Here is a 12,373-nt window from a genome sequence, read left to right as displayed (position 1 = left end):
CTTCTGCGCAGCTTCCTTTTGAGAGGAGGTCGTTATAAATACGCAGCGTCGGCTTTACAATTAAGTCTCTTGCCGTTTATTTCCGGGTCTCGTTCTCACTCTCTCTCTCACACACACAAGAGAGCCGTCATTTTTGCCTTTACCAAAATCGCCCGAGGGCGAAGAGGTTTGTTGAGCGAGGAGAAAATAGCGCATTTTGTCCGAAAGATTTAGCGGAGTCTCTCTCTCTATCTCTATATATATACTCTCTCTCTCTCTCTCTATATATATCTTTGTTCCATCCTCAGACATTTCTCGCTGGGCTGTCGTCGCCAAACTTAGCAGAAGAAGGCCATCCTTTCCCCTTAACCCCTTAATTCCTCTCTCCCACAAGGTTTTTCTTCCTTTCTTTATCTTCTTCTTCTTGCTCCTCTCTCTCTCTCTAGCTTCTGGACCGTCACCTTCGTAGATGTGTTGATCGTCTGAGTCTTTATATCATCATCATCATCATCATCAACAACAACAACAACTTCTTCCTTTCTCTCTCTTTCTCTGTTTCGGATCGTCGTCTTCGTCGCCTTGGAGAACGTCTGGGTCACATCCGAATCATTGTGTCGGTAGGCTTTTGCTTCACTGGCTTTTGTTTTATGTACTTGGGGGAAATCGTGGGGGTTTCTTTTGGGAGTTGGCGTTTTTTACAATGATCGGGGTTGCATGTGGTGGCTTTTGATATATTGAGGGGTTTTTCGATTGGAAGTTTCTTGGCTTTATGTAGGTAGGAGTCTGACAGGGTGGGGTTGTCGCTTTTCTATCACGATTTCGGCGCTGTTGGGATTGAAATTTCGTTTCTTTATGTATTCATATATTTTCTGAAGTGTGAGAACTCTTGAAATGCAATTTCGTGTGTGAATAATATGTGGATGATGCCTTTCTCGTTGTTCTTTTTTCCTTTTAATTGTTGTGCGTTTGGTGTTTTTTTGCAAATAAGTGATCGTCCGTGTTCATCAGTTAGTTTCAGTCTGTCGCTGCGTGCGAATCTTGAAGTTGAGTTCTTTATTTTGAAGGGTTTCTTGATGGAGAACTGATCTTCAACCATGAGAATCAGGGTTTGGGTTTCTTGGGGGGTGCTTGCTTATGGTTAGAACTCATATCTGGAGAAAAATGAATGTCGTATATGCTCAAGAGTAATGTGTCTGTTTGTTCATTTGATTTAATTGCATAGATGTTGCAAATTTGATGATCGGAGGTCTTTGGTATACATGCTGAAGATCAATCTAAGAATGCTGCAAATATTTTTGCGAGATGGGCGGCGTGGTAGCTCTTATGTTTCACAATAAGACCTCACCGATTCCCTGTCCGACCTAATCGGGAGCTTAAGTCCATTCCTAGTTGGGTACAGTTTCTTTCTCTGTCTCCCTTATAGCCACCACTCGAGTTCATGAGTGTCTGCACCCCACAAACAGACTTGACGAGGAATCCATTATTGAGAACAAACAACGCCCCCTATACACACCTAGGAGCACCCCTTTCTGAGAATCCATACAGGACCCAAGTAGGTGGGTCAATGTCCCTACGTGGTACCCACTACTGGAAGTACTCTCCCACCCCAAAGAGATGCGTCTGTCAGGTTCGGTTCTTCTTAGTTGGTTTGGGTTGGGCGGTTTTCATCAGAATTGCTGTGCTTACACACAAGAGTACTGCTCTTCCCGAGAACTTCAATGGGACTACGTTACGACCACAGATGACCACCAATAGGGGGTTTATTGCACAAAGCCCCTGCAGAGGAAAAGCTTGATCTCAGCGAATATAAGATGCTCGGTTTCACACAACATAGTGATCAACATGCTTTTGGGAAGAACATAGAATAGTAGAGGATCCGGCATGGTTGAGTGGAGGGCCCAGCTGTTTGGATGATGAACCTCCACTCCCATTCACATGCAGTTTTCTTCGCCACTTATTGGACCGGGAAACATTCAGTTTTATTGTTCAAGTGATATTTTGTAAATTTTTTCTTGTAATTATGCAGTGTTGTCCTTTTTCTGGCAAGTACATCCTGTAATGTGCAGTCCAGTTCCTGGCATGGCTATGCTTATAAAGTCTTGTTCTTCTCAAGAACTGAGAATAATCAATTGTAATCCAATTTTTGCTTCTGATAGTTAAACTGAATCAGTATTGGCTTTGTACTGAAAGCCCATTCCTTCATCCGGTTCAAAATTTCAAGTATCAAACTTCGGTTGTAACTTAGTTCTTGCTGGAGATGACAGCGAGGTACTGTGTTCAGAGGTGTCATTTGGTACAGATACCTTTTTTTTTCCGGAAGAGATTGACATCACAACCTAATTTCTTCATATGTTTATTAAGGGAAGCTTATTGGGTTTCAGTTGATTAACCAACCCTGTGGTTGCCCATCTCGGGAAAACACTGTTGTGATTTTTTCAAGACTTACCTAAAGATATTCCATTTTGCTATTGTTTGCTTACAGCATTATCATAAATTTGGAGCTCATGTATTTACATGTTCTTTGTTACAATAATTTATTTGGTGGATGCCGCTTTTGTTCTTTTACATTTTATTTATTCTTTTTGGAAAATTGTGAATTTGATTATGTTCTGAGCTTTGAGGTAATTTGCTATATCTTATGGCTATGGACAAGGAAGCACTTGTTTTCCTGTTTGGTGTTTTTATATGGATGCCTTGAACATCAGTGGACCCTCCTAACCTTGTTCTTGTTTTATCTTTTTAAGTTCGATTAATTCCCATAAAAATTGTTATTTTTCCTTCTCATTCTTTTCCTATGCAGTTTCAGCTTGTAAACCTTGACAATTGACCTGCATTGCTGGTTTGGACAGGCACACCAAATGATGCAGTGGGCCCTTGCAAGGACAAGCAGAAATAGTACAAAAGTTGCGGATGGGGGAGTTTATACGAAATCGAACAAATCTTTAGCACAGAGTGGTTGCAATATCAGTGCAAATGTCATACATTTTTTACTTCTATTTTTTTCTTCTGAATGGCGATAGTCTTTAAGATTCATGGTAGCTTAATCATGGGTTTGTAATTTTTTGCAGGATCACAAGGTGTCACCCATCACCTTAAACGATTCTGAACAAAGGTGAGATGACTCAATCATTTCTTGTTGGTATAGCCTGCTTTTCCATATTATGGGTATGGCCTTGCACTTCCATTTTTGGTTAATTGGTTGGGTGGAGCTAAGCTTATGTAGTTTGTGGCCTGCTTTTGGTGTTTTGAGTGACACAAAAAATTCTTTTAACTGTATTCTGTGATCTTGTGTCTTTTTCAGTTCTCTGTGAATAAGTGTCCTTGTCTTGATTTGCAAAATCATACACAGAGTTCCTAAATGTCACCTTTTTATTATTTTTTTTGCAGTTTTGTGATTCCATAGTCCTATGCTTATTACCCCAGTAAAAGATGTCGAGTTTGGCCATTTTGACTTGTCACCTGTGAATTTAAATTGAGGAGAAATGGTTTTGCTGATTTCACCCATTTGTCTTTGGATGTTGTTGGATTTTATGCCTCTTGATTTGTTAGGAGTAAACAGGTATCCTAACACATGTATGATGATGTCCTTTGATGTTTTTAATTTATTAGTTAAGATTTTAAAACTTTTGAAGTTCTATGACAACACAGTAAATGTAACTCTGGAAGTCCTTTGTCACGTTTTGGTTTTCAGGTACATTGTTTTTTTTAGCCTTGAGTTTGATGAACATTGGAAAATCGTGGCACCTTTTCTTCTGCCGCTGCAAGGATCTGATCCAGTAAACCATTTGGCTTCTAAAGCTCATGGGAAAATGGATGGTTTGGAACCAGTGCCATCAGCTATCTTATTCCAGGTTGAGCCACAAAGGGTCCAGAGAAGTCATCTTCTTGATCATGCATGTTCTTCAAAGCCATTTATTCTCAATCATTTCTCTCGGCACAATGATATGGGACAAGTGCGGAACCGTGTTGCAGCAAAAGTTCAGAGCAGAGCTGCCAAGCGGTCTGCTGATTCTTGGAAGAAAGTCTCTGATTTGTTGAATGTTTCTTCTGGCTCCTCTGACCCATACAGTTCTGGTACATCTGATTCGACCAATCAGGTTAAGGATATTACTAAGATAGATAAACATGGAAGGAGTTCTAGAAAGAAGCCAAAGAAAAAGGGAAAACATAACAAAAGAACTACAGAGAATATTTCATCTGTATCCGTGGAAGAGGAAAGTGTTCAGGAAACTTCCCTGTATGATGCTGGTCCTGGGGTTAATCTTGATTGTGCTAATGTAGATGGTTTGGCAGTCAAGTCACCAAGCACAAAAGAATGTGCACTAGAGGATATTGTGGTGGATAAAGATGATGCGGGGAACATTGAATGTCTGAGCTCTGAAGTTTCTTCTGCAACACCAAAAATATGTTCTCTAGATGAACCGACTGTAGCTGAAGAACCTTGTACAATATCGATGTCTCAAGATTGTGGTGCTGAATCTATAGATAGCAACATAAGGGGGTTGAAGGAAAGTTCTCATGATTATGCTATAAGTACTTCAAGATCAGTTCAATCCACTCATGAAACTGCAGCTGCCTTCAGTTTAAAATATTCTAATAGAAGTAATTGTGGTGACATATCTATTGGAAATTTCATTGGTGGGCATGTCACTTGTATTACTGACCCATTTTTGGATGGATGGAACAGTGAAGGATGTCTTAATGCCAGTGTTGATATCAACACAAGACTGGCAAGCAAGGAGGAAACTGAGATAATTCCCCCAGGCAGCGGGACAGCCTCAAATAGTAGTAACTGTAACACCACTTCTCATATTGGACCTTTTGATACAGAATACTTATCTCGTGAAAATTCATGTGAATTCAGTCAAGATATGTCTGACAACTTGCATATCTCCCCTGGAGACTGCTCAAGGAATTCCATAGATAACAATGACAGAATCAGCTGCAGCAGTGGTAGCTGTAGCAGCACAAATGAACATGAATTTATTCCAAGCGGGAAGTCTAGACGAACTAATAAATCAACTGAGAGTTCAACTGGATTAGCTCAGAGATTTAGCGGTTATGCAAATATGCATGTTCGAACTGGGAAGGAGAACAATCACTCTGTCTGGCAGAAGGTCTTAAAAGGTGCTGGTGATGAATGTGTTAGTGACCCAAAAAATCTGAATCATGGCCGACTTCCACAAGATGCTGTTTGCAAAGGTTCATATTCATACATTAGACATGACAGGGGCCAGAGGAAAAGCAAACAGGAAAGATATGGCAGATTCACACCTCTGTATGAAACATCTGTCAGAGCAGATTCTCAGAAGACTGTTTCTGATGCTGTTGATTCAGGTGCATTGCTATTGAGGGAAGATGAAGTTTCAATGAATAAGAATTCTGAAAGGCTGAATACAAAAGCAAATTTAGAATCAAACCTAGAGCATGATTGCCATCCCAAGAGGAGTCTTCCTGGCAGAAATAGCTTAATTAGGTCTTCTAAGAATAAGATTAATGCTTTTCATAATGGAGCAACAGAGGTTTCAGGGCAAGCAATTCACCATAAGAACTTGAATTCTGCTTCTGAATATTCTCAGTATGTTCCTACTTCAAAAGTAGATTCTGCCAATGGTGAGATAATTGATTCCCATAATTCATGCGGTGTACAAGACACACAGACCAACTTGACTGATGCATGTCCTCTAGTGAAACCTTCCTATTCCATGGAACAAGCATTTGAGCATGAAGTAAAATCAGATAGTGGGGCAATATTCTGTAGAGATCTTACAGAATCTATTCATCTGTCTCCTATTGATGCTGATTACAGGCAAGCATTGTCTGGAAGCAGCAGTTTGCAGATTCATTGTGATAGTGAATCAAACCTTGAATTGGAAGATGCAAACAATTATAAAGAACAGGAAGGGCTATCTCATGTATTTGATCCTCTTTCTTCAACTGATGAGGGATTGGAAGGCATGATCACTAGGAGGTCAAGCCTTCCACCTGACAATGGTTTGGAACAGCCTGAGAAGTCAAGTAACTACGAGTCAAGCATGTACAGAGTAGATTCAAGCACAGTGGCTACCACTAATACATGCATAGAAGATCGTCTAAATGATCAAGAGACATCTAGTGCTCTTGACAAGATGGTAGAAGCTCTACATGATGCTTATAGAATCCAAGTTGAGTCTGAAGACGTTCAATTGGCAACAGGCAGTCACCTTGCTGAATTTGAAAGAGTTTTGCATGCTGCCTCTCCCGTGCTTTTTTCAACTTCTAGTGCCTGCTATTGTGAGGGTTGCTTCGACCGTGATCTGTCTCGGAATATCCTTTGTAAACACCAGATTCCCGATCATTCCTTGAGAACAGTTTGGCAGTGGTACGAGGAACCTGGGTGCTACGGGTTGAAAGTGAAGATAGAAGATTGCCAAAATTCCAGGAGACTGGGAGCTTATCAACATGAGTCATGTGCATATTTTCTTCCTCTTCTTTCAGCGGTTCAATTATTTGGACATTCTAAGAGCTCTTCGTCACCTAGCAGCAGCATCTCAGACACTGAAGTAATGGAATTTCACAAGTCTGAGACATTAGATGGTTTAAGTAAACTTTGGCGCTTGCCTATTCTGTCCACGCTTCTACCAAAGCCGGTCAAGGCTGATGATGGTGATGCACTGGTTCATGCAAGATTTCCATGTGTGTCTAACTCATCCACATATATCTGTTGTGAAGGACACAGTGTTTCATCTGGAAACATGTCCTATGCAACTTGTTCTGATGGTTCAGAGCTGCTGTTTGAGTATTTTGAATCTGAAAGACCTCAGCAACGGAAGCCATTGTTTGAAAAGTGAGTGTTCCGTTGTATTCTTTGTAATTAGAAAAATTTCTGTGCAATTGCATATTTCTTTTTTCAATGTGAAAGGAAGAGGGTCTTTTCGACCATGATAGGTATTACCGATGATTTGTTTAAGGTCATTAGATTATTCAGTGTTAATGACATTATTGGCATTTAATATATTCTGTTATTTCTTTTGTTTATAAGACAAAATGCACTCTTATCATGTGAATTATTAACTTGTCTGTAGGTTAGATACCACATCTGATCATAGCAGTCAAAATTTCTAGTGTGCATTAATGGCTTGAAAATTTGAACATGAAAAATATTTTTTTCTTATCCACTAGCAACATCGTGGATGATTTAAAAGACAAGAATCCACCATCTCTCCTGTGTTTTTCTTTGTTTCTGAATACAACAACAACAACCAACAACAACAACTACGCCTTCATCCCAAAACAATTGGGGTCAGCGATATGAACCAAAAAAGAAATTCATTTTGGGTCTTCCACATGAATCCTTTTCCTCCAATCATTTCTATCCAACGCCATGTCCTCGGTGAGGTTCAAAGCATTCATATCCTTTCCTATCATCTCCATCCAAGTCTTCCTAGGCCTACCCCGACCTCTTTTAACTAATATATTTTCCCATTTCTCCAACCTTCTAACTGGAGCATCATTAGGCCTTCGCCGAATATGTCCAAACCACCGTAAACGATTCTCTCGCATCTTATTTTCAATGGGTGCAACACCTACCTTCTTACGTATCTCTTCGTTCCGAATCTTATCTTTTATTGTATTTCCACACATCCATCTAAGCATCCGCATCTCAGCTACACTCATTTTTTGAATATGATGTCTCTTGGCAGCCCAACATTCCGTACCATATAGTAAAGCGGGTCTAATAGTCGTCCTATAAAACTTTCCCTTCAACCGCAATGGCATTCTACGATCGCACAACACTCCAGTAGCACTTTTCCATTTCATCCACCCAACCTTTATCCTATGATTTACATCTCCATCAATTTCTCCAAACTTTTGAATGATGGATCCCAAATATTTGAAATAATCATTCACCGGTATATCTTGCTCACCAAGCTTCACTACACTCCCATCACTACTTCGTTGCTTACTAAACCGACATTCCATATATTCAGTCTTACTCTTACTCAACTTAAAACCTCTAGCTTCCAATGTCTGTCTCCATAATTCTAACTTAGCATTAACCCCAGCTCTAGACTCATCAATCAAAACACTATCATCAGCAAACAACATACACCACGGTACATTTTCTTGAATTGATCTCGTAAGCTCATCCATCACTATCGCAAATAGGAAAGGGCTTAAAGCAGATCCTTGATGTAACCCAACCGTTATCGGAAAATTGGTTGTCACCCCTCCACAAGTGCGGACATTGGTTACTACTCCTTCATACATATCTTTAATTATACTAATGTACTTGAGAGAAACACCTTTCTTCATCATTGTCCACCAGAGAACGTCCCTAGGTACTCTATCGTATGCCTTCTCTAAATCAATAAAAACCATATGCAAATCTTTGTTCCTCTCTCTATATCTTTCAATAAGTTGTCTAAGAAGATGTATAGCTTCCATAGTTGATCTTCCAGGCATAAAACCAAATTGATTCTCCGATATCATGACAACCTTCCTCAACCTAGACTCAATCACCCTCTCCCAAAGTTTCATAGTATGACTCATGAGTTTTATACCACGATAGTTTGTGCAATCTTGTATATCACCCTTATTCTTATATAAAGGCACCAAAGTACTCTTCCTCCACTCATTAGGCATCTTATTTGTTCGCCAAATCAAGTTAAAAAGATTTGTCAACCATTCTAAACCTTTCTCTCCCAAGCATTTCCAAGCCTCGATAGGTATACCATCTGGGCCAACTGCCCTTCTTGATTTCATTTTCTTCAAAGCCTCTGCAATTTCTTTCTTTTGAATCTTGCGCATGAAGTCACGATTTATCTCATGAAAAGGAATGGAGAAGTCTCCAAGATCTTGAGCATGACTATCATTAAATAGCTTATCAAAATAATCTTTCCATCTCTCCTTAATCTCCTCATCTTTGACTAAAACCCTTTGCGTTTCATCTTTGATACATCTAACCATACCCAAATCCTTCGATTTCCTATCTCTCATCTTTGCAAGCCTATAAATATCCTTCTCGCCTTCTTTGGTATCCAACTTGTCATAAACCTCCTTATATACCTTAGCCCTCGCGTTTCGAACAACTTTTTTAGCTTCCTTCTTTGCTATCATATACTTCTCCAAATTCTCATTATCACGACTCTTACTTAGATTTCTATAACACTCTCTTTTAACCTTAATAGCTAATTTGACATCCTCGTTCCACCATGATGTATCCTTACCTAGTGGTGCACCGCCTTTAGACTCACCCAATACCTCCTTAGCTACTTTTCTCATACCACCCGCTATCTTATTCCACATTGATTCTGAATCCTCCTCGAGACACCAATCAACTTCCTTAACTACCTGCGCTACAAATATCCTTCTGCGCTACAAACATTCTTTGTTTCTGAATGGAGTTTTTAATTCATTGAGGGCATGTTCTTTGGATATGTTTTCAGGATGTTAATGGTTGCTTGGGGAGTTGTTAACAGGTTACAAGCATCATAATTTGAAAAAAGTTCATTCTGATTAGGAATGAATTTTTATCACTATCTGACTTGTATAAAACTTAAAAGCTTTGGGCTTGGTATGCTATGCTAGTATGATGTGTGAAGGCATTTGAATTTTGTTCGTTATTTGCAAATGTTGCAGATTCTTCTTGTTTTGCTTACTAAACGTGAATTTTTATTGATAAATTCAGGGTAAAGGAGCTAGTAAGGGCAGGTGCATCTTCATGTTCTCAAATGTCTGGAGACCCATCACTTCTGGAGAACTTGTCTCTGCATGATCTCCATCCTGCATCCTGGTCAGTGACAGATATTTCCCTGAAACATCATTTCTAGATTTTCTTGGGTGATTAGGTGCATCATTTCCAAATGATTGAGCTATTCTACTATCTGGACCCCTTCTCCGAATTAAAGAGACAAAAAAGAAAGGAAACTATAAAAGACCTAACATATTGATGTGACATGCTTCAAATATGAAAATTGCTCTCTTGGGAAATTGTGTGTAATACAAACTGCATTGGAGCGGTTTCATCTCTGAGCATGGACTGTGCTGTGTATCAGGTGTTCTATAATGTTTGCTCTACCTTATGTCACGTTTCCTCTCTCTCTCTCTCTCACACTCACTTGGATAAGATGCCATAATTTTTCCAATTCATCCATCACATCTCTCACATCTAAAAGGTCTTTGAATTTCCACTCTTGTTTTCTTCTGAATCCTTGTCTCACAAGTTTGTTATGTACTGGATTTTTCAGGTATTCTGTGGCATGGTATCCAATTTACAGAATACCAGAGGATAGTTTCCGAACAGCATTTTTGACTTATCATTCACTTGGCCATTTTATCACTAGAAGCACCTCATTGGATTCTCCAAGTGAAAAGAAATCTCTTGTTGCTCCTGTTGCTGGATTGCAGCATTACAATGACCAGGTATTTAGATTTTTACTTTTCTAAAAGAATTTGCTTGGTAACTATTTGGAGATCTTTTATAACTATGTTTTTTTATAGCAATAGGAGAATACCATGTTTCTCTATAGATTGAAGGAACCGTTTATGGTCATTGTTACAAAGTTAGAGCTGTTTGATCAGTTGCTTGATTTTTTATCTGCATACTTTGATTTTCCCTTGAAGACAATTTTAATTTATCTGTTTTCCGCTGAAAAGGGGGGGCTCCCATTGAAAAACCATGGCTATTTCCTTGTGGAAAGAGGCTCTTGTGTTTCAACGTGGGTTTGTGGGGCCCACGAAAATGCACGGGGCACCGTGCATTTCCGTAGCAACCTGTGACACACAAACATGCCCTTAAGGTTCATAACAGTCCCCTCTATTTGTTTGCAATATCTACATGCTTAATGTAATATGCTCTAAGGGTATGCTTCTGGATTTTGATTTGTTCCAAAGAGTTTCTTGTGGGAATGCTAAATGTTTTCATGGACTGTATTAACTGGATCAGGGGAAATTGTTCTATTTGTTTCATGCCCAATGATCGAGAATTATTATTTTCCCCATTTGTTTACTTTTTTATGGCATCTATTAATCAATCTGAATCATGACCCGATCATTGGCTATTTCTTGTTTGGTAGTTAGTCTTGCTAGAAAGCATTAATTTCACCAACGGGGGCTCCGCTTGTCTCGTAGGAGCAGCTAGTGCACGTCACCTTGTGTTGGGACGTTGCAGGTTCAAAACCCAATGGAATAGTTGTATAACTGGTAGGGGTCTGCCTAACCCCAGCTTGCCTATAAAGAAAACATTAATGTCACATACTAATGGGCTGTCGATGTAGGACATATTCTCAATATCCTCCTCTTTTCTTGAACTCTTAACAGCTTTGATACCTTACTTTTATTAGCCCTTTGGAAAGGATTTTCTTTGAATTTGTTAAATGTAGCAGTTCGTGTTTAATAATTTTCTTTTTCCTAATGCTGCTTATCTAGGGAGAATGCTGGTTCTCATTAAAGAATTCAGTGGGGATCCCTGTGGGACATAACCAGCCTCCTGACCCAGCTATAATTCTGGAGAAGAGGTTGAAGACTCTAGAGAATACGGCTTCCATGATGTCAAGAGCGGCTGTTAGAAAAGGTGAACATGTAACCATGAATAGGCACTCGGATTATGAGTTTTTTCTCTCGCGGAGGTGGTAATACACCTTCAGGTTTGAACCATCATCTTTTTGGGATAAACATCTTCCTTCATAGATAAGATCTGATGGAAGTTAACAATTAGATCAGAACTTATGTTGTTGCATCTCCTGTATATTATCTGTATATGGTTTACTTTCCGGCAAATGTCTTAACTGTAATTGACAGGGTGAAGCAATTAGCCCCAACCCTCCTGGAGCTGTTAACTGTAATTGACCTCAACTTTTCATACAGAATCAATTTAAGCGGTTCTACTAAAATTTTGCAACATGTGAAACTTCATCTGTGTTATGGGTGGTAATTGTCTCGTATTGAGTTCTTTATATATTGTATTATTAAGAGTTTTATCACAGTTTAGCACTACTGCTGCCAACACTGAAAGTGCTTTGACCGGAGATGTTCAATCCACGGTTGCCAGGAAGGAAACAAAAGCAGAAATCACCCTGAGAAACGGAATCTGGAAATGAGTTTTTTTAGGCTGTAGGTAATAAATCGGAGAACATTTGAAAAACGTGTGGGAAGCATAAATGATTTTTATTGTAAATTTAAAATCTTAAAAATCATATAATGCCATCTAAAATCATACAATCATACATGTTTTTTTTATTGTAGGTTTTATATATGAGGACATTTTTTATGAGCTGTGCTGCATGCTTAGCATGTAATTTCACTTTCCCTAACCATCCATCTCAACTTTTCTTTGGGTTGGACACCGCACCCGTCCAAAGATGGATGGCTGTCAGATAGGGCCAGTTGAATGAACCAAACAGGGCATGTTTGG

The 12,373-nt window shown here is 39.3% G+C and overlaps 1 protein-coding gene across 2 annotated transcripts; it reads left to right on the top strand.

The window, feature by feature from the left end:
- Positions 1 to 11,852, top strand: LOC149818185 (uncharacterized). Of its 2 annotated transcripts, none has more exons than XM_089985002.1 (7): positions 1 to 596; positions 2,829 to 2,954; positions 3,048 to 3,091; positions 3,671 to 6,805; positions 9,650 to 9,754; positions 10,209 to 10,383; positions 11,389 to 11,852. In XM_089985002.1, exons 2-7 carry the CDS (start codon positions 2,838 to 2,840, stop codon positions 11,593 to 11,595), a joined length of 3,783 nt encoding a protein of 1,260 aa, XP_089841128.1. In that variant the 5' UTR covers positions 1 to 596; positions 2,829 to 2,837; the 3' UTR covers positions 11,596 to 11,852. The 2 variants fall into 2 exon arrangements, with proteins under 2 accessions (XP_089841128.1, XP_089841129.1); XM_089985003.1 differs by lacking the exon at positions 1 to 596 and adding an exon at positions 3,367 to 3,538 and having other exon boundaries at positions 2,904 to 2,954.
- The last annotated feature ends 521 nt before the right edge of the window (positions 11,853 to 12,373 follow it).

Source organism: Nuphar pumila, chromosome 13 (genome assembly GCF_984573655.1).
Source record: "Nuphar pumila chromosome 13, dmNupPumi1.hap1.1, whole genome shotgun sequence".
NCBI classification, from domain to species: Eukaryota; Viridiplantae; Streptophyta; class Magnoliopsida; order Nymphaeales; family Nymphaeaceae; genus Nuphar; species Nuphar pumila.
Note: the sequence above shows the minus strand (reverse complement) of the source record. Positions and strands in the feature narration are given on the sequence as shown.

Bases quoted from the DNA above. Each gene is read 5' to 3' on its own strand.
- LOC149818185 (XM_089985002.1), top strand. From the start codon at position 2,838: ATGATGCAGTGGGCCCTTGCAAGGACAAGCAGAAATAGTACAAAAGTT. The intron at 2,955-3,047 runs GTCATACATTTT...AATTTTTTGCAG, and splicing joins GTTGCAATATCAGTGCAAAT to GATCACAAGGTGTCACCCAT. The intron at 10,384-11,388 runs GTATTTAGATTT...CTGCTTATCTAG, and splicing joins TGCAGCATTACAATGACCAG to GGAGAATGCTGGTTCTCATT.